The sequence below is a fragment of the Equus przewalskii genome, chromosome 1 (assembly GCF_037783145.1).
Source record: "Equus przewalskii isolate Varuska chromosome 1, EquPr2, whole genome shotgun sequence".
In the NCBI taxonomy this organism is placed as follows: Eukaryota; Metazoa; Chordata; class Mammalia; order Perissodactyla; family Equidae; genus Equus; species Equus przewalskii.
In genome coordinates this window covers 71,937,323-71,959,153 of record NC_091831.1, presented here as the reverse complement: position 1 = coordinate 71,959,153, position 21,831 = coordinate 71,937,323, and the positions used below count along the sequence as shown (strand labels likewise).

The 21,831-nt window shown below is 37.1% G+C and overlaps 1 protein-coding gene across 4 annotated transcripts in view; it reads right to left on the bottom strand.

Moving 5' to 3' along the window:
• Positions 1 to 5,625: 5,625 nt before the first annotated feature.
• LOC103567765 (zinc finger protein 33B-like) overlaps positions 5,626 to 21,831 on the bottom strand; it is a 33,318-nt gene continuing 17,112 nt past the window's right edge. For all 4 annotated transcript variants that reach the window (XM_008544499.2, XM_008544497.2, XM_070567372.1 and 1 more), the window contains one exon: positions 5,626 to 8,662. In XM_008544499.2, coding sequence (XP_008542721.2) covers positions 6,360 to 8,662 — 2,303 coding nt within the window. In that variant the 3' untranslated portion in view covers positions 5,626 to 6,359. The remainder of the gene's footprint in view (positions 8,663 to 21,831) is intronic.

Sequence of the window (21,831 nt, the reverse complement as noted above, 5' to 3'; positions counted from 1 at the left end):
GTTCTTAACTTGACACAAAAAATATGAAGAAAAATTGATAAATTGGACCTCATCAAAATTAGAAACTTTTGTTCTGTGAAAGACCCTGTGAAGAAGATGAAAAGACAACTTACATATTGGGAGAAAATATCTGTAAATCATACACCTGACAAAGAGCTACAATCCAGAATATACAAAGTACTCTCAAAACTTAACAGTAGCAACACAATACAATTAGAGTATGGGAAAAAGACACAAAGAACTGTTTCAACAAAGAGAATAAACAGCAAAAACACACATGAAAATATTTTCAACATCATCAGGGAAATGCAAATTTAAGTGACAATGAGATATCACTACACACCTATTAGAATTGTTAAAACAAAGCATAGCGATAACATAAATGAAAGTGAAGATGTGGAGAAATTATCACTCATACATAACTGGTGGGAATGTAAAATGGTACATTCATAGCAGGTTATTTGTTAACAGTCAAAAACTGGAAGAAACTCAACATGTCCATCAATGAATGGGTGAATGGTTAAACAAACTGTGGCCTGTATTTAATATGCAGTACTATTCAGCAACAACGACAAACTACTAATATACATAACAACTTGGATAAATATTCAGGGAACTAGGTTTGGTGCAAATAGCCAATCCCAAAAAGTTACGCACATATACATCTCTACAACATTTTTGAATGCACAGTGGAGGAGCACATAGGGGTAAGGAGGGTGTGGTTATAAAAGGGTAATACAAGAGGTCCTTGTGATGATGGAACTATTCAGTATTTTGACTATGATAGTAGATATACAAACCTACACAAGTGACAAAATTGTATTAAATACATACACACAAACAAATGTGTACAAGAAAAACCAGAGAAGTCTGTATAAGGTCCGAGGATTGTATCAACCTCAATATCCTGGTTGTGATATTTATACTACAGTTTTGTAAAATGTTACCAATAGGGAAAACTGGCTAAAGAGTACACAGGAATTCTCTGTATTGTTTCTTAAAACTGCATGTGAATCTGTAACCATCACATAAAAATTTCAACTGAAAAACTTGGCAAGATGGTAGATGTTAAAATAAAAATTTACTCCAATTAAAAGTACTCCAGTAGAGGGCAGAGATTATCAGACAGGATAAGAAGCAAGAGCTAATTCTATGCTCTTGAGAGCACAGAAAAAAAGTGAGCCAAAAAGAAAACTCACTTTAAATATAAAGACAAACATAGGTAAAAGAAAAAGATGGAATTAGCTACACCATGCAGACACTGATCATGAGAAGCTGAAGTGGTTATATCCAACCAGAAAAAGCAGATTTGAGAAAAAGGAATTTTGGCAGGAATAAACAGGAAAATCACACAATGAAAAAAAGACATAATTTTAATGTGAATGCTCTGAAATTAGAGCTTCAAGTTACATGAAAATCTGACAGAATAGAAAAACACAAAATCACAATTACAGTCGTAGACTTTAACACTCCTTTCTTAAAAATTGATAAAAAATTGAGAGAAAATCAGCACAAATATACAAAATTTGCAAAACATTATCAACCAACTCGACCTGACATTTTAGAACATCTTACCCAGTAACAGCAGAATACCTAATCTTTGCAAGTGCCCATGGAACATTCACCAAGAAAGAGAATGTACTGAGCCATAAGAGAAGCCTTGAACTTAAAACAAATGTAGTCATAAAGATTTATATTCTCTGAACACAAAGAAGCTAAATTAGAAATGAAAAACAGAAAAATATCTGAAAAATCTAATATTTGGAAATTATACAAGGCTTTTCTAAAGAATCCATATGAAAAAAAAATCTCAAGGGGGCTGGCCCGGTGACACAGTGGTTAGGTTCATGTGCTCCGTTTCAGAGGCCCAGGGTTGGCAGTTTCGGATCCTAGGCGAGAACCTACACACCGCTCATGAAGCCATGCTGTGGTGGTGACCCACATACAAAATAGGGAGAGATTGGCACAGATGTTAGCTCAAGGCCAATCCTTTACACCAAAAAAAAAAAAAGAAAAAGAAAAAGAGATCTCAAGATAAATTGGAAAATATTTTGAACTAAATGAAAATGAACACGTAACTTACAAAATTTCTAGATGCTGGAGCGAAATTCAGATTTTAAAAGCTTACAGTAGAATAAAAATAATTTCAAAATTAATGACCTACATTTCTATTTTTAAAAGTTAGGAAAAGAACAAACTAATCTCACAATAAGTGAAAGGATAAAAATACAAAGAAATGAACAGAAGTCCATGAAAAGAAAAATGACAAACAATAGAGAAAATCAATGAAACCAAAACCTCATTCTTTTGAAAAACACAATCAGTAAAACTGATAAAGTTACAGCAAGACTGATTAAGAAAAAGAGAAAACAAACTACCAATATTAAGAACGAGATGGGTGACATCAGTACAGATTTAGCTCATAGGCTTACTCTTCATGAACATTGACACAAGTCTTTAACACAATATTTGCAAATCAAACTCAGCAATATACAAATGATACATCACAATCAAGTGGATTTTATCACAGAAATACAAGGCTGTCTGAACATTCAAAAATATATAAATGCAATTAATCACACTAGAAAAGTAAAAGAAAAAATCACGTGATTATTAGATTTTATGTTTAAAAGACCAATTGACAAAAATCAACATCTACTCATGATAAAACTCTCAGAGAACCCGAATAGAAAAAAAAAAAAAAAACCCTAAATCTGAAAAACCTACAAGTGACATGAAATATGGTGAAAGATTCAATGCTCCCCTCTAAGATTGAGAGTGAGACAAGGATATCTTTTGTCACCATTTCTCTTCAGCATTGTAGTAAAAATGCAATAAGGCAAGAAAAAAGATGTAAAAAGCACGAAAATTAGAAAGGAAGAAGCAAGTGCAAGAGACATGATCATAGACAGAGAAAACCTTAAGGAATCAAAAAAGCTACCCAAGCTAAGTTTGCTAATCAAGGTTAAAGGAATTAACGTCAATACACAGGGATCAATTGTATTTTTATTTACTAACAAAACACAATAAGAAATCACAATTAAATAAACAATACTATTTATAATAGCATTCAAAACCAAGATATACTTAGAGGGAAATTTAATAAAACGTGCAATTTCCATACTCCAGCAGCTATGAAACACTATTGAAAGAAATTAAAGATCCAATTGAAAAGAGAGATATATTCATGGATCAGAAGTGTCAAAACTAAGAAGTCAGTTTTCTCCAAACTGACTTACAAAGTCAATGAAATTCTAAAACAATATTAAAGGCAGCCTATATCTTTTTTTTTTTTAGAAATTGACAAGTTCATTCTAAAATGTAAGTGGAAATGAACAGGCCTGGGAATAGGCAAAACAATTTTGAAACAGGAGAACAAAGTTGAAGAATTTATACTATGTCATAGACTTACTAAATGTAAGGGAATACAGGTAGTGTAAAGAAGATATATAGGTCAGCGGAACAGAATAAAGGGTCTATAGGTAACCCCCCCACACACGTACAAATACAAAGAATCAACTGGATTTCAAAAATGGTGGCAAAGTAATTCAATGGGGAAAGTATAATCTTCTGAACAAATGGTATTGAAATGATTGAATATGCAAGTGGAATAACATAAATCTCAACCCTTACCACATACTACACACAAAGATGTACTCAAAATAGGTCATATACTTAAACACAGAGTTAAAGCATTTAGAAAATGTGAAAAAAATCTTTGATATCATTGGATCTGCAAATATTTCTTTGATAAGAAAAAAAATAAGCTGGCCTTTATCAAAATGAAAAGCTTCTTTGGAAAAGCCACAGACTGGGGGAAAACATTCATAATTAATAAAGAATTCTTAGAACTCAGTAATAAGAAGACAAAAAACCCAACTAAGAAGTGTGGCAAAGGATTTGAACAGATGCTTCACAAAATAAGATACACGAATGGCCAAGAAGTAAGTGAAAGATGCATAACATCATTATCCATCAGGGAAATACTAATGAAAACCACAGTGAAATAGCAAAATACAATCATTAGAATGGCTACATTCAAAAGGGACCATACCAAGTATTCGGAAAAATGTGGAACAATCGATTTGGAAAAACGTGGAACAATCAGAACTGTTACACATTGCTGACATAAATGTAAAATGGAACAACCACTTCAGAAAAGTTTGACATTACACATACTAACCCTACAAACCCTGAAATTTTACTAAGTATTTATTCAAAAGGAATAGAAACATGTCAACACAAAAATGCACATGAATATTCACTGCAGCTATATTCATAATAATCAATAACTGTGAACAGGTGAATCAATGAACTGTAATATATGCATACAATGGAATACTACTCAGCAATAAAAATGTTACTGACACATGCTAAAACAGGGGTGAATCTCAAAATCATGCTAAACGAAAGAAGAAAGACAAAAGGGAACATCTTGTACAACCCCATTTATATGAAAGGAGATTTTTAAAAATTAATCTAACCCAGGGATAGAAAGAAGATTATCAGTTGCTAGGGGCCAGGAGGGAGAGGGAGGTGTCAGGAGTGACTTGGAAAGGAGCTAGAAAACTTTCTGGATAATGGGTATGTTGTCTATCTTAATTGTAGGAGTGATTACATGTGGGTATACTCTTCTTAAAACTCATCAAATTGGCTGCTTAAATAGTGCATATTTTATCATGTTTAAATAATACCTCAGAACTGATTTTTAAAAAACTTTCAAGCATTACCATTTTAAGAGTAAAACTGAAAAATCTGAAAACTTTGATAACAGGAAAATAGACAATATCGTTATACTTAGTCATATATGCTTTATTAAAATGAATTGACTAGAACTAAATATATAAACACATACATATATCAAAACTATTCATTTGAAGAAAATAGCAAGTTGCGGAACACAGGTCCCCACTGATATAAATACTTACAAAACAGTGTAATTATGCACACACACACATGCAATAATGTATGTATGTTATTACTGTAAAAGTAATGAGATGCGGGATCAATATAAACCAAACTTAGTAAAGTATTGAATGTGGTAAAGGTTATAGGACGTGGAATGCGTTTGGGGATGTTATGCAGATGCTTCAACTATTCTTCTAATACCTTACTTCCAACATGCAATAGGTATACTGATGGTTATGTTATTGCTCATAATTTGACACACATATGAAGTATTTCACCAAAACAATACCAAGTTTCTGTCCCCTGAAAGGGTGGGCTATAATTGGGTCAACAGGCTTGGAGTCAAGAAAGTAAGCTATGATGAGCTTCCCGTAAATTTGAATATATGACCTCAGTATTGAGATCATATATCCTAGAATATTCTAGGCATTACTCTAGCTTTATTCACACATTCAATGGTGTTTGCGGTTCCTGAACCTAAGAAGAGGAGGCAGATGCAGCCTCAAGGCTGTCTGTGGCTGGTCTGGTGTTTACTCTGGTGTGGGGCTGGCCCATCCTGAGATCCCCTAGAAGTACATCCCAGGATGAATCAGACCATTAGGCATTATTTGCAGAGGTAATAGCGTAGTTGGGGGACAGACTAGGCCAAAACATGTGATGGTTCATGATAGGGAGGGTCATGCTGATATGTGTTTCTCCAAAAGTGGAATCAGAGGCTGAGAAAATTATTCAATTTATTTGTTTTTAAAAAGAAGGTTCAAATTCCACAGTTAACATTTTTATGTCTATTTTTTTTATTTCTACTGAAACATTTGAGATCAGAGCAAAACAAAACTTTAGAATAACATCATATCTAAAGGAAAATTTCTGTCCATATTTCTTAAACTGACAGACCTCCTTCAATACACTCTTCAGACATAATAAAGTCTGAATTTTGTTACATTCAAAACATCTTTACGAATTCATCTCAATATCAATTGTCTTGTTCAGTAAAATGGCATTTCTTGATATAGGCTCAACTACATTTGCTGCATCCTTTGGGTATCTTCTCTATTATTTCTCTGACATACAGTGAATACAACTTGTGTATGAGGGTCTCAAAAAACACAAGACGTTAACAATTTTTCCCAGGTTCTGGTTTATCTGATTGTTATTAATGGCCAAATTCTGGAGGAAGAATTTCCTACATCCATTTGGGTCACAGAGATTATCTCCTATGTAAATTTTTCATTTAATAAGCTCTAACTATAATAAAACTATTTCCCCACATTCCATACATGCATTAGGAGGGTTTCTTCTACATGTTTTCAGTAATTTTTAGTGGTCCTATTTATAATAGATTTTCAAACATTCACCACATTCATAGTATTTTCCCCTATGTGTATTCTCTTATTTAGTTTGGAATATGACTTATGGTAAAAGATTTGTCACATTCTTTACATTCATAGGGGTCATGTTCTGTGTGACTTCTCCATAGTATTTTGAGGTGAATGAATCACTAGAGAAAGATTTCTCTCATTGCTGTAAGAGTCTTTCCCCTGTAATTTTGGATGTGCAGTGAGAACTGATTTCTTAGAGGTTTTTCCCACACTCAATACATTCCTAGGGTTTCCCCCTGTGTGTCTTCTCTGATGTACTTTCAGGCCTGAGTTGCAACTGAAGGTTTTCCCACAATGATTACATTCATAGGGTTTCTCCCCTGTGTGTGTTCTCCTATGTTTAGTGAGATCTGACTTATGATAGAAGGACCTTCCACATTCAGTACACTTATAAGGCTTTTCCCCTGTGTGTATTCTCTGATGTACAGTGAGGACTGACTTCTCAGAGAATGCTTTCCCACATTCATTACATCCATAGGGCTTCTCCCCTGTGTGAGTTCTCTGATGTGATCTGAGGACTGAATTGCAAGTGAAGGTTTTCTCACACTGACTACAGTGATAAGCTTTCTCCCCTCTGTGTGTTCTCTTATGTACTGCATAGTCTGACTTATAATAGAAAATTTTCCCACATTTCTTACATACATAGGGTTTCACCCTTGTGTGAATTTTCTGGTGTACAGTAAGGTATGAATTTCTAGAGAAGAATTTCCCACACTCCTTACATTCATATGGTTTCTCACCTGTGTGAGTTCTGTGGTGTTTAGTGAGGTCTGATTTATTGTAGAAGGTTTTTCCACATTCATTACACTTATAAGGTTTTTCTCCTGTGTGGATTCTCTGATGCACTGTGAGGACTGATTTCTCAGAGAAAGATTTCCCACACTCATTACATTCATAGGGTTTCTCCTTTGTGTGAATTCTCTGATGTACTTTTAGGCCTGAGTTGCGACTAAAGGTTTTCCCACATTGAATACATGCATAGGGTTTTCCTCCTATGTGAGTTTTCTGATGTTTATTGACATCTGACTTGTGACAGAAGGTTTTGCCACATACCTTACACTCATAGGGTTTCTCGCCTGTGTGAGTTCTCTGATGTATTGTAAGGTATGAATTCCTAGAAAAAAATTTCCCACATTGATTACACTCAAAAGGTTTCTCACCTGTGTGTATTTTCTGATGTATTGTGAGGACTGAGTTGCTTATGAAGGTTTTCCCACATTGATTACATTCATAGGGTTTCTCCCCTGTGTGAATTCTCTGGTGTACTGTGAGATAAGACTTATGGTAGAAGCTTTTTCTACATTCCTTACATTCATAGGGTTTCTCTCCTGTGTGAGTTCTCTGATGTATTATGAGGTGTGAATTCCTAGAGAAGGATTTCCCACATTCATTACATCTATAGGGTTTCTCTCCTGTGTGGACTCTCTGATGTAAAGTGAGGAGGGATTTCCTAGAGAAGCATTTCCCACATGCATTACATTCAAAGGGTTTCTCTCCTGTATGTATTCTCTGATGTTTGGTGAGTTTTGACTTTTCGCAGAATGCTTTTCCACATTCATTACATTCATAGACTTTGTCTTGTGCATGTGTTCTCTGAGTTACATTAAGAACTGACTTCTCCCAGAGAGGTTCTCTCAAGTTGTTACATTCAAATGTTCTCTCTCCTCTGTCAGGAAAGTTTGATCTCCTGCTGAAATTACCCACTCTTTCAATACAATCATAACCTTTCACCTTCAAATGAGCTCTATGTTTCAAGAGACATGACTTCTCAAAGGTTTTCCCATATTCATTAAACTCATAAAGATTTTCTCTTTTTTCTGTTATCTTATGGACCATGTAGGTTGAACAATTACAGAATGTTTTATCACATTCCTTATGTTCGCAAGGACTCTCTCCTATGTGAGCTTGTTTATAGGTGATGACAACTGCTTTCTCATGGAAATCTTTCCCACTTTCCTTGTATTCAAAAGATTGCTCTACGTTTTTACTTTTCTGATATGGAAAGAAGTCTTCATTTTGACTGAGGTATTTCTGATTTTGAATGAATTCAAAAGGTGTCTCTCCCATATGAGTTTTTTCACGGTTAATATGAAGGAACAATTTCCCAAATGCACTGAGGTCATCAGGCTTCTTTCTTAAATAATTTTTCTTATTAATAATTAATTCTGAAATGTGTCTCAAACTCATACCACATAAATCACATTTACTGGGTATTTTTATGGAAGGAACTAGGTCTGTGCTAAAATTAAACATATTTCCTAATACATTACCTCTCACTATAGTCAGTGTTTTGTTGTTGAGAAATGGAGCTTGCCAGAAATGTCTGTCCTGGATTTTGTGACTCTGTTCCAGTTGGTTATCAACTTTGCAGACTTCTAGAAAGGAGAAAAATAACCATAAGTTAAGAATCATATTATAATTATGATGAAATTACACATATATACAAATGCCCTTTTATATAGTTGATTTAGTTTCTTAAAATAAGAATAATCCACCATGTTCACTTCCCCCATTCTTTTGACTTAGAAAAAAACAAACAAAACCTGATAAGAGTGAAAAAAGGTGACAGAAACTCAGAACACACACATCTACATTTGGTAACTTACAAATATTTACCTCAAGACTTAATATAGAGGTTACAAATAAATACAAAGCACAATGAATACAGTAAAACAGATTTTGAAGGAGGAAAAAAACCCAGCTGATCCAGTGAGATGAAAGACAGAACTAAAGAGACAACAAGATTTGTAGTTATGAGAGCCCTGGAAAAATATCAGAGGAATGATTCAATTTTTTGAAGGAAGCAGCTCAGACTTTACATAATTTTCTCCTTATACTTACATTATTGCAGCTAAATTCTATGATTTACATTTCCAGTTTCATTCTCCTCTTCTAAAAATCACTTTTATTTTTTATTATGTATTGTTTATTTTGTATAGTGTTAATATCAAATTAAATTTCTGAAACCACCCATTTTTCATGCCTAAGGAGTCCTGTAGCCTAGTTTCTAACTCTCCCTCTACTCATGTGACTTACAAAGAATACAAATGTCTACCAGGAAATGTAAAATCAAAGAGAAAAGAAAGAAGACTGCAATAGGACCAGATCTGTTAGTTGTTTTTAGTTGTGGTACATTCAGCTTATTCTCTCAGAGATTGTTCAAAAGTGAACCTATTCTACCACCAGATGCTAACTTTTCCTCATTTTAAACTTGCTTTGACACAATATTAATACTTTTTTTCTTTTACACTCATATTTCCACTTTTCTGGGTTTTCTTGATATTTAAAACCATGGAAGACCTGACCTAAAACAGTCATTGATACTTATATTTGTTTACCCTAAGAATTCTCAGGAATAATTCATGTTGTTGTCTTCCTGCTCAGCATATAGACTACAACAACACCAACTGTGTTAGAAAATCTGTCCAGAAACCACTGTTTCCAAGCACCATTAGACAAAACAGACCAAAGTTACGATTCTGGGGAAAAGAAGACTTTATGCCAACTACATTCATACTCAGTGTCAAAGCTGTTATCACTCCACAAGTCCACAATAAGTGTCTTTCTTTCTAGACATGCCAGACCATAAACTTGCCATAAAATTGTTCAAGTTCAAGCTAGAATTTCACTCAGCTGGCTGACATTACCATTTTAGCTTTCTCAGAACTCATGCATTCTTCAGGGAAATGACATTGTCTCATTTCTTCTTCCAAATAAGTCTTCACCAACATCTCTAGAATTTCCAGTTCTATTTACTTTGAAATTTAAAATTACATTCTACACATCTCATTCTATCTCAACATTAGATAATAGTCCTTTGTATCATAAACATTCCCTGTCAACTACAGAAATTTAAAACACTTCAGTTTCTTTTTCCTATTTCCAACTACAACCTATGGCCTTACAAGTGTTTATCTCTGATTTCCTTTGAATACCTCACAGTGGCTATGAAATTAATGCTCCTTAACAAGCAGTATGTTTTTTCAAAATACAAACCTCAAGTTTTATATATACTTGTAATTTCTGAATAAGAAGCTAGAGGTTTACAACCCAACATGTGCATTTAAAAGTTAATTCCTTGGAAGCGACGTCAGCGTCATGGTGAATGAGCTTGCCCAGCACTCTTTCCCCTCCAACATACAACAAAACGAAGCATTCAAATTTCAACAAAAAATATCCTAATAGCACAGGAATCCTCAGAGACCCACAGCAGCCAAATGACAGAGGGCGGAGAGGCTGGAGCCCCCCTCAGAGGATCTGGAATGGGGTAAGAGAGAACTTCGCTTCCCCCTCTCCCCAAAGACTGGGATGCTCCTGCAGGAAGCTCTGTGAGGGGAGGAGTGGGGAAGGGGCTGTAAATCCCCAGGATCACCCAGGACCCCCTAGGGTCCTTGCAGCCCAGACAGAAGCCCCCTAATGGGGCAAAAGCTTTCACATGTGGTGACCTCCTCAAGCCAAGACCCCACGAGAGCAGATAGTGAGAGCTGATCAAGAAACCAGGGTCTGCAGACAAGAGAAAGTGTACCCCCTCCCCCAACATGCACTGTGCCGGCCATCTTGGCTGAAGGTGGAGGTCTCAGAATACATGGCTCTCCACCTCCATCTAGTGGCAACACGCTGTAACTGCAACCGAATAATATCAATGGACAAGACCAGTAGTTCCAGCATCTGTCCATCTTCCAGCATCTGTCAATTCATCAAATCTCCAGACCAGAGGGAAAGCAAGCACCCAGAATTATGTCCTGAGAATTCAGAAATAAGTAAACTAAACAACAATGAATTCAGAATAGCTATCGTCAAAAAACTCAATGAGGTAAAGGAAAATATAGAGGAACAAGTCAACGAGTTCTGGAGTTACTTCACAAAAGAGATTGAAAGTATAAAGAAGAATCAATCAGAAATACTAGAGATGAAAAATACAATGGAAGAAATATAACATAATATGGATTCCCTGAATGCCCGTGTGGACGCCATAGAGGAGAAAATCAGCATAATCGAAGATAGACAGGTTGAATGGTTCCAGACAGAGGAAGAGAGAGAACTAAGACTGAAAATGAATGAAGAAAATCTCCAAGAAATAGCCGACTCAATGAGGAAGTGCAATATAAGAATAATTGGTATCCCGGAGGGCAAAGAAAAGGAGAATGGAGCAGAAAGCATGCTCAAAGAAATAATAGCAGAGAACTTCCCAAATCTAGGGAATGAGAGAGAAACGTGTGTGGAGGAAGCTTTCAGGTCTCCTAGATATGTCAATGTAAAAAGACCTACTGCAAGGCATACAGTAGTAACACTGGCAAAAGTGAATGACAAAGAAAGAATACTCAGGGCAGCAAGGCAGAAGAAAATAACCTACAAAGGAACCCCTATCAGATTTTCAGCAGATTTCTCTGCAGAAACCTTACAAGCTAGGAAAGATTGGAATGGCATGTTCAAAACTTTAAAAGATAACAATCTTCGGCCAAGAATACTCTATCCAGCAAAAATATCCTTCATATATGAGGGAGAAATTAAATCTTTTCCAGACAAACAAAAGCTAAGGGACTTTGTAGCCACAAGACTCCCCCTACAAGAAATCCTAAAGGAGGCCCTCACACCTAAAGAAAGAAAAAAAGGGAGAAAGGGGTCACAAAACACAGAGTAAGGAGACAAACAATCAGAATAGAACAGCAAATATACAACTATAGCATTAGGGTAAAGGGAAGGAAAACACCAAAAACAAAGACAATTTTAGCACACTAACCACAAACACACAACACAAGTTGGAATGAGAGATGACAGTAATAACTTAGGAGGGGAGGAGGAAAGGGACTGAATCAGTTTAGGCTAAGGAAATAAGAGGCCACCAGAAAGTGAACTATGTTATACATGAGATTCTGAATACAAACTTCAGGGTAGCCACTAAACTTAAAAACAGAACAGAGACACAAAAATAAATAAGGAAATAAGAAACTGCAGAAGTCAATGGGTAGGCCAAAACACAGAGGACTCTTACAATCTCCCAAAGCTAAGTCAAGAAGAAGCAGACAGTCTGAACAGACCAATCACAAGGAAAGAGATTGAAACAGTAATCAAAAACATCCCAAAGAATAAAACCCCAGGACCAGACGGCTTTCCTGGGGAATTCTACCAAAGTTTCAAAGAGGATTTCATACCTGTACTTTTCAAGCTATTCCAAAAAACTAGGGAGGATGGAACACTTCCTAACACATTCTACAAGGCCAACATCACGCTGATACCAAAGCATGACAAGGACAGCATGAAAAAGGAGAACTACAGGCCAATATTGCTGATGAACATAGATGCCAAAATCCTCAACAAGATTTTGGCAACTTGAATTCAGCATTACATCAAAAGGATCATAAATCATGATCAAGTGGGATTCATACCAGTGACACAGGGATGGTTCAACATCCACAAGTCAATCAATGTGATACACCACATCAACAAATTGAGGAATAAAAACCACATCATCATCTCGATAGGTCCAGGGAAAGCATTTGACAAGATCCAACAGCCATTTATGATAAAAACTCTGAACAAAATGGGGATAGAAGGAAATTACCTCAACATAATAAAGGCCATATATGACAAACCCAAAGCCAACATCATACTCAATGGGCAAAAACTGAGCATCATCCCCCTGAAAACATGAACAAGACAAGGATGCCCTCTATCACCACTCTTATTCAACAGAGTGTTGGAGGTTTTGGCCAGAGCAATTAGGCAAGAGGAAGGAATGAAAGGAATGCAAATAGGGAGGGAAGAAGTCAAACTCTCACTGTTTGCAGATGGCATGATCTTATATATAGAACCCCAAAGAATCCACTGGAAAACTTTTAGAAATAGTCAACAACTGAAGCAAAGTTGCAGGATATAAAAATCAACTTACAGAAATCAGTAGCATTTGGGAAAAAATATTTGCAAGTCATATATCCGACAAAGAGTTAATCTCCATAATATATAAAGAACTCACACAGCTCAACAACAAAAAATCAAACAACCTGATCAAAATATGGGCAGGAGACATGAATAGACATTTCTCCAAAGAAGATATACGGATGGCCAATAGGCACATGAAAAGATGTTCATCATCACTGATCATCAGGGAAATGCAAATCAAAACTACACTAAGATATCACCTTGCACCCATTAGAATGTCAAAAATAACCAAAACAAAAAGTAACAAGTGTTGGAGAGGTTGTGGAGAAAAAGGAACCCTCATACACTGCTGGTGGGAATGCAAACTGGTGCAGCCACTATGGAAAACAGTACGGAGATTTCTCAAAAAATTAAAAATAGAAATACCATATGACCCAGCCATCCCACTACTGGGTATCTAGCCAAAGAGCTTGAAGTCAGCAATTCCAAAAGTCTCATGCACCCCTATGTTCATTGCAACATTATTCACAATAGCCAAGATGTGGAAACAATCTAAGTGCCCATCAACTGATGATTGGATAAAGAAGATATGGTATATATATACAAGGAAATACTACTCAGCCATAAAAAAAGAATAAGATCATCCCATTCACAACAACATGGACGGACCTTGAGGGAATTAATGTTAAGTGAAATAAGCCAGATAGAGAAGGACAATCTCTGTATGACTCCACTCATACGCGGAATTTAAACATGTAGACAAAGAGAACAGATTAGTGGCTACCAGGGGAAAGGGGGGGTGGGGGCGGGCACAAAGGGTGAAGGGTGCACCTACAACACGAACGACAAACAATAATGTAAAGCTGAAATTTCACAAGATTGTAAACTATCATAAACTCAATAAAAATTAACATAAAAAAATTCAATTCCTTGTAGAATTTTCTGAATGAATAAACATAAAGGCTCTCTCATTCATCAAGAGTCACAGTTAATTATGTAATGATCCAACATCCATTATATGTTACACAGCAAAGTAAGATATGCTCTCTTTGGAGAAAGCATAATTCAAATAACATCTGGAACTTTGAATTTAAACTTAGAAATGTGCTCAAAAATAATAATGATGATGATAACAATAGGAAGAATAGCAAATCATCATCATGAGCTAGGCACTGTTCCATGTACTTTTCACATATGAATTTACAAGAATCAAGTACCTAGGAATCCAATGTGAAGTTGTAGGGAAGGAAAGCACATGTATGAGTGATACTTAGGAAGGGGGATTAAATGGGAATTTAGTACCAGTTTTTGTGCCACAGAGATGAGAGGTAGCCACACTTAAGGGTCATTAAGGGAGAAAAACTTAAATTTCACCTATTACATATTTTAAAAATATAAGTCACATTACTAACCTTGGAGAAGGTCTTTTTACATTGATGTAGTTAGGAGAGCTAATGGCTTTTTTCACTCATATTTCCAGCTCCTTCCCCAGGTTTTGGAAGTTCTCAGCTATTATTTCTTTGAACAAGCTTTCTGCTCCATTCTCCTTCTCTTCTCCCTCTGGAATACCTATGAGCCTTAGGTTCCACTTCCTAATTGATTTGGATATCTCAAATAATTTCTTCATTTCTTTTTAGTTTTAGTTCTCTCTCCTCTGCCATCTGAAGCATTTCTATATTCCTATCCTCTAAATTGCTAATTTTATCCTCCATGATATCAGCTCTGTTATTTAAGGACTCCAGATTTTTCTTTATCTCATTCATTGTGTTTTCACCTCCAACATTTCCGACTGATTTTTTGTTATAGTTCCAATCTCTTTTGTGAAGAATTCCCTCTGTATTAATTTTGTTCCTGATTTCACTTAAGTGTCTGAGTTCTCTTGTAAGTTGTTGAGTTTTTTACTGATAGCTGTTTTGAATTCTCTGTCATTTATATTGTAGATTTCTGTGCCTTCAGGATTGATTTCTGGGTGTTTGTCTTTTTCCTTCTGGTCTAGAACATTAACAACTTCTTCATACTATTTGATAGGGTGGATGTGTGCCTTTGCATAGTGATAGTATCTTGTCGCAGATTTCACCTGCCATCATTGTGGGGGGTGTGGGGACAGGAGCTATGTATTCTGAGCCCACCATGATCTCTGTCAGCTGTGCCCATCCAAACCTGGGCCACTCTTTGAGACTGCAGCAGCCCTGTGGGCTCTCCCACCAACTAGGAAAGTGATCACGGAGGGGCTCAGGGCTGCTGCCGCCTGCTCCCACAGTGCCACCAAGATACACTCCCCTCTTCGAGTCCACAGTAGTACTATGGGTATCTGAGACAGCCAAGAACTTGTTCGGCTGGGCATGCAGATCTGCTGCCATCTGCTCTTAGGTCACACCAGCTGATGCACATAGTAGGATGGGCTTCTCCACTGGATCCAAACCTGAGCCACTTGCTGGGACCATGGTGGGGCTGTGGGCTCTTCCACTGGACAAGAAAGTGATCATTCAGGGGCTCAAGACTGCTTCCACTTGTTCCCACGGTCCTGCCAAGACACGCTCCCCTCTTCTGGGCCACAGTGGTACTATGGGCATTCACAGCACCCTGGAACTCTTTTGCCCAGGTGCACAGACCTGCCACCATCTCCTCCTAGGTCACACCACCCATTGTGCTTGGTGGGCGGGGCCTCCCCACTGGGCCTGAGCCTGGGCTGCTCCCTGAGGACCACAGCGGCACTGTGGCCTCTCCCACCAGACAGCAAAGCAATCACCTGGGGATTCATGGCTGCCATCATCTGTTTCCACAGTTGTGCTGATGCACATTCCCACCCTCGGGACCACAGAGGTGCTATGGTTGTTCTAGCTGGGAGAGCAGTCGCACATGTGCACAGGGCTGCCGGGGGGCTGGAGAGTGCTCATCTATCTCACCACCTCCCCAGGGGTAGTGCATCCACCTTCTGACATATAGCTACATGGGTCTATCAGGCATCCTGATGTGCTGTGTGGGTATCCTCCACTGATCAATGAATGCCCATTTAGTTGTAGTTTGAAGAGAGAGAGACAAAGCGAACAGCTCACCCCACCATGTTGCTGATGTCACTTTTTGGGTTTTTTTACACACATATTTTATTGAACTTTGTAAGTGAGAATCCTAATGCCCTGAATTGGGGGTACTTTTTTCCTTAAAAGAGGACTCGTTTTCTTTTGCTTATAGCAAGCTACTAATCTGAGATGGATTTAGCCAACAATCTGGATACCGTTATGTGGGGTATAGAGAAGAAAGAGTAAAAGATGAACACTCTATCCCTAGGGGAGGAGCACAGAACCATCTTGGGCCTAGAAGCCTTTACTGATATAAAGTAGACGTCTCTTACCACTCAAGAAGAGGCAGGCACACTGAGAAAGCCCTACTGCTGAGGCCCAGGCACATACCTCAGAATGAGGATGGATCAGAACAACAAAGAACATCCCTGCCACCACCACAAGTGAAGCACGGAGTAACAAGTAGCAGAAGCCTGCTGCAGGAGAAGGAGCAAGGGCAGGAGATAAACTTTTTGTGACACAGGCTTGGAAAGATAACTAACAGCTGAAAATGGAGCACAAACATCGAGAATATTCTCCTGATACAAAAGATCCAAGAATTATGGAATAACATCAGACAGAGCCACAGATAATTAACTGGAGTCCAAACGGGGGAGAGGGGGAGGAGATGAAAGACATCAAAGCACAGAGTTGAGAAGTGAAGAGAACAACAAGAAAGAAAAATCAAAGGGAAAAAAAAAGAGCTTAACCTAGAAACATCAAAGCCAAACAGCTGAAAACCACAGATAAAAAAAATTCTTTAAGGCAGCTAGAGAAAACAGAACATTAAATACAGTGGGACAACGATTTAAAAATTAAAGGAGGAAGTAAGTACTTAAGCCAGGAGACAACGGAGTGACATCTTTAAAGGACGGACAGAAAAAAGTGTCAATCCAGAATTCTACACCCAGAGAAAACATCTTTCACTAGTGAAGATGAAATAAATTCTTCTGAGGACAAATAAAAGCTGAGAGAATTCACTGCCAACAGAGCTGTGTTACAAGAAATACTAAAGGAAGCATTAGAAGGAGTAAGATACACAAAGAAATACAGTCGTGTTGCTTAATGATGGTGATACATTCTGAGAAATGCATGGTAGGTGATTTTGTCGTTATACAAACATCATAGAATATATTTACATAAACCTAAGAGTACAGCCTATGCTATATGGTACTAATCTTACGGGACCACTATCGTACAGGCAATTGACTGAAATGTTATGTGACACACGACCGTAAGGAGTACCGAAAACGGTTACAAAAAAAAAAGACGGTAAAATGAAGACTTTTTAATAACTTTACAAGACGATTGTCTAAAGCAAAAATATTAATAATGCATTACGAGGTTTCTAAGTAAAAATGTTTGACTACAATATCACAGAGTGGGAGAGAGGAATAGAAGTATACTCTTATAAGATTGTAAGGCTACATGTAAAATAGTATAATGTCATTTGAATTAGACTGTGATAAGCTGAAGACGTATAATGTGTACTTGACAGAGATTGCATTGCCCAAGTGGCTGAACTGGACCCATGGAGGCTCTGGCTTCCCCAGTAGCAGTCTGATGCAATAGGGCAACCACTTAAAACATAAACTAAAATGGAGGTGATACTAACAAGTAAATAGTAGAGATAAAGCAAAATAAAAATTCTCCACTAATCAAAAAGAGATAAAAAGAAGAAAAAAGGGAAAAAAAGAACAGATAGGACAAATAGGAAACAAGCAGCAAAATAACAAATTTGAGTCCAAACATATAAAAATTATGTTAAATTTAAGTGATTGAAATATTCCAATTAACAAGTAGAGGTTTTCACATTAGACAAAAAAGACCCAACCAAGTGTTATCTGTAATAATTCCACTTTAAATATAAATAGGTTAAAACTAAAAAGATGGAAAAAGATATACCATGAAAACATTAATTAAAAGAAAGCTGGAGTAGCTATATTATCAAAGTAGACTTCGCAACAAAGAGTACTACCAGGTATAGAGAGAGACATTACATAATCATAAACGGGTCAGTTCATCAAGAGGACATAAAGATCCCAATATATGTGCACTTAACAATTCTTCAAAATTCATAAAGCAAAAACCAATAGAACTGAAAGGAGTAAAAAACAAACGTGACAGTATAGCTGGAGACTTCAACACTGCTTTCTTACTGTGTCAATGACAAAGCTTTTAAATATTATACCCCCACCTGATTTTCCCATTAGCCCTGAGATTTTCAATACACTATTTTGTATAGAGCAGTGATTTTTTAGGAATGCACATATTTTTCTAACAGAATTCACTGTATTAGTATACCTTCACTTCTTTCCACTTGTTTTTAGCCTGTCATCAAAACAGATAGAACCTTTCTGTGTTGCCTAGATTTGTAACTGTTACGTTCTCTTCTGTTATCTAATTTCCACCTTTGCTTTAAAATTAGTTCTTCAGTTAAATTCAGAGTTCACCACCAATCTTTTTACTGTGCTTTTTTTGTCACTTCTTGACTATCTGATATTCATCCTCTAACTGAGGCTTCTGGGAACAAAGGTTCAGAGTTCCTACCTATTCGAAATAGATTTGCTCTTTTTTAAAAAAAAAAAAACATCTTTTCAACTGGGTATAAAATTCTTAATCTGACTCCCTGAGGATTTTGTAGGAATTGCTCTGTTGATTTTTAGCAGCAAATTTTGCTATGGAAAAGACTGAAGCTAGTTGGACTTTTTCTTCTTTACTGGCTGTCAAAATGATCCTTTGTCTTTGAAATCTAGTAACTTTGAAATCTTTATTTTACTAGGCTACATTATGATGTTCACTATTTTAGCTCCATTACCCTGACTGAAGGTTTGCCCTCTTAAGTAGATTCAATTGTACTGGTTTTTCTCCCTCCAAAAAAGAGTTCTTGGAATATTTAAAATACTTGTCCTATTTCTTTGATTTCCTATTTTGGGGAATGAATTGTAAGTATGATATGTATATGGAATCTCTTTTATTCTTTTTTATGTAATCTTCAAGTTTTATTTATCTCAGTTTCTCCTTGCTCACTTTCCTCATTTATTTTTGAATTTCAGCAGTCCCTATTCTTCCTTGGGATTCTTCCACTTTGCCTTCTTTACTATGATTTTATTTCCTGTTACAATTCTTTTCTGAGTTTGACATCCCACAATTCATTTTCTACCATTGCCTTATTAACATCTTTCTTGTATCACAGAGGTAACCAATTCAATTAGTTCTCCTTTTTGAAATTCATGGTTTAACATTTGGTCACATTATTTATATACTTTATGACCACTTTGATCAGATGACAACTCAATCACCTACTACTTTTTTTCTGAATTTTTTCATTCCTTTTTTTCTTGAGAGTTTGTATGCATTTTGTGCTGGCATGAGCTAAGGGACAGCTCACTGCATGAGGTTTACCTGGGAGAGAGAATAGAGCCATGTCTTTACGCTAACAGGATAATTCCTCTTGAACAAGTGTTTTGCCCATGTACCAGACTCAGTTTATAGATCAACCCAGATCTGCCTTCCTATCTCACCAGAGTAGCTTCAGCAATGGCTTGTTCTGTTGGTAAACATGAAGCCAGGTCACTGGGGTTGGCACTGCTGCAGCTACCGACTGAGGAACACCAAGTATTGTGCTGAGTTCACAGAGACTACACATTGCCCCAGTGGCTGAACTGGACCCAAGGAGGCTCTGGCATCTCCAGCAGGTGCCAAGAGAGTCTGATGTAATTGAGAAATGAGAGGGAGTTAAAACTGTACAGAACAGCCTTATCTAATGGGAGAGACGAACAAGAAGACAGCAGATACATCATTTTCCCTTCCACCTTTCTGACAGGCTGTTCCGGAACGCAGTGGCTCACATGAAGACTCTGAAGATATCTCGCTAGACTGAGCAATCAGATATGCTTATTAGAGTGCTAACTAAGCTCTTTATAGCTAACTAAGTAATTGCCCCCTTGTACTTTCCCTTCCTCCTAACCAGCCTTACTCCCCCATGCCCTCATTTTTGTAGGTCTGCACATCCTGACCAATTGTTATCAAGTAAGATTTTGCTTCAGAGTCTGCATTCTAGGAATACCCACTAGGATAGCATGTAAGTTTATTTCTCTGTATATAGGCGTCCGTGAGGTTTTTTTCCCCAAATGGAAAGTCTCTTTTCTTGTACTGTCATAGAAACAGAGTGCTACTGAAAAATATGGCTTGCGTATCTGTTTCCACACTTAACCCTAATATATCTGCTTTGCAAAACTCAAGTGTATCCAAGGAAGGTCCAGCTATCCTGTGCACAGCATCGCTGTTACTCTAAAGATTTAGCTTCCCACAGCTCAGACTACGTACTTTGTCCCTGAAAAGTACTTTGCCAGTTCCTTTGAGTATCAGAAATGCTCTTATTTTCTATCCATCTGCTGATACATACACTCCTGCTTGATTTTTTCAGTGATTTTGCAGCTTTTACACTTGTATTGATTTGGGATTTCAGATATCCTCTAGTGTCATAAAATGGAGTCTCTGTTGCTCATTTTCCTTAATGTTTCTGAATGATTTGCAGGCACAGAGAGAGAAAATGCTGACTTACACCTCCTCCTTCAAAGAAGTTCACTCTCCTTGAAACACTACCCTCACTTGACTCCAGGATACCGCATTCCCTGTCTCCCCCTCACCCCTAAATTGCTTCTTCTCTGCTCTTTGCTGAGTTTCCTCACTTTCACGACTTCTGAAAGATAGTGTCCTCAGGGAGCAACCTTAAGACCTCTCAAATCTGTCCCTTCCTTCCCCTAAGGAGAGGATATCTAATCCCTTAGCTTTAAATACTAAATTTAAAAACTTTAAATATACCATAAGCTGGTAATTTACATCTACATATACCAAATATAATTTATATATCTAATTTATAATTTTTATTTACCCAATAAATTACCTCCAACCTAGACTCTTTCCCTAACCACCTCTGCTTATACATCCAAATGCTTATTCACATGTAAACTTAGATATTTTATAGTCATCTGGAACTTGGTATGTGCAACTGAAACTCCTAATATCCCTGCAAAACTGTTACTCCCCAAAATTCCATCTTGGCAACTGGAACCTATTCATCCAATTGCTGGACAAGGTCTTTGCAGTCAGTCTTTACTCCTCTCTTTCTCTCACATCCTTTAACTAATTCAACAGCAAATCTTATAGGCCCCACTTTCAAAACAGGTCCAGAAGCCAATTGCTTTTAATCTTTGTCACCACTTCCACCCAAGGGTAAGCTACCATCACCTTCTCATAGATTGAAATACTGTCCTGACTGATGTTCCTGCCTTCATCCCTCTGCCCCCTATATTATTTTCTTTGCCCACCAGCCAGAGAAATCAATTTAAAAGATAAAACAGCACATGATGCTTATCAGGTAAAATTATACTAACTGCTTCTCATTTCACTCAGAATAAAATCAAAGTCCTTATCATGGCCCAATGGCCCTACATAATTTGAGCTCCCATTACCTCTATAATGCCAACTCTTACCACTCTTCACACACTCATTTCCCCCAATCCACACTGACACTTGTGAGTGCTCAAAAACATTAAATACATTCCTGCCTCGGTGGACTGACATTTCATGTTACTTCTGCC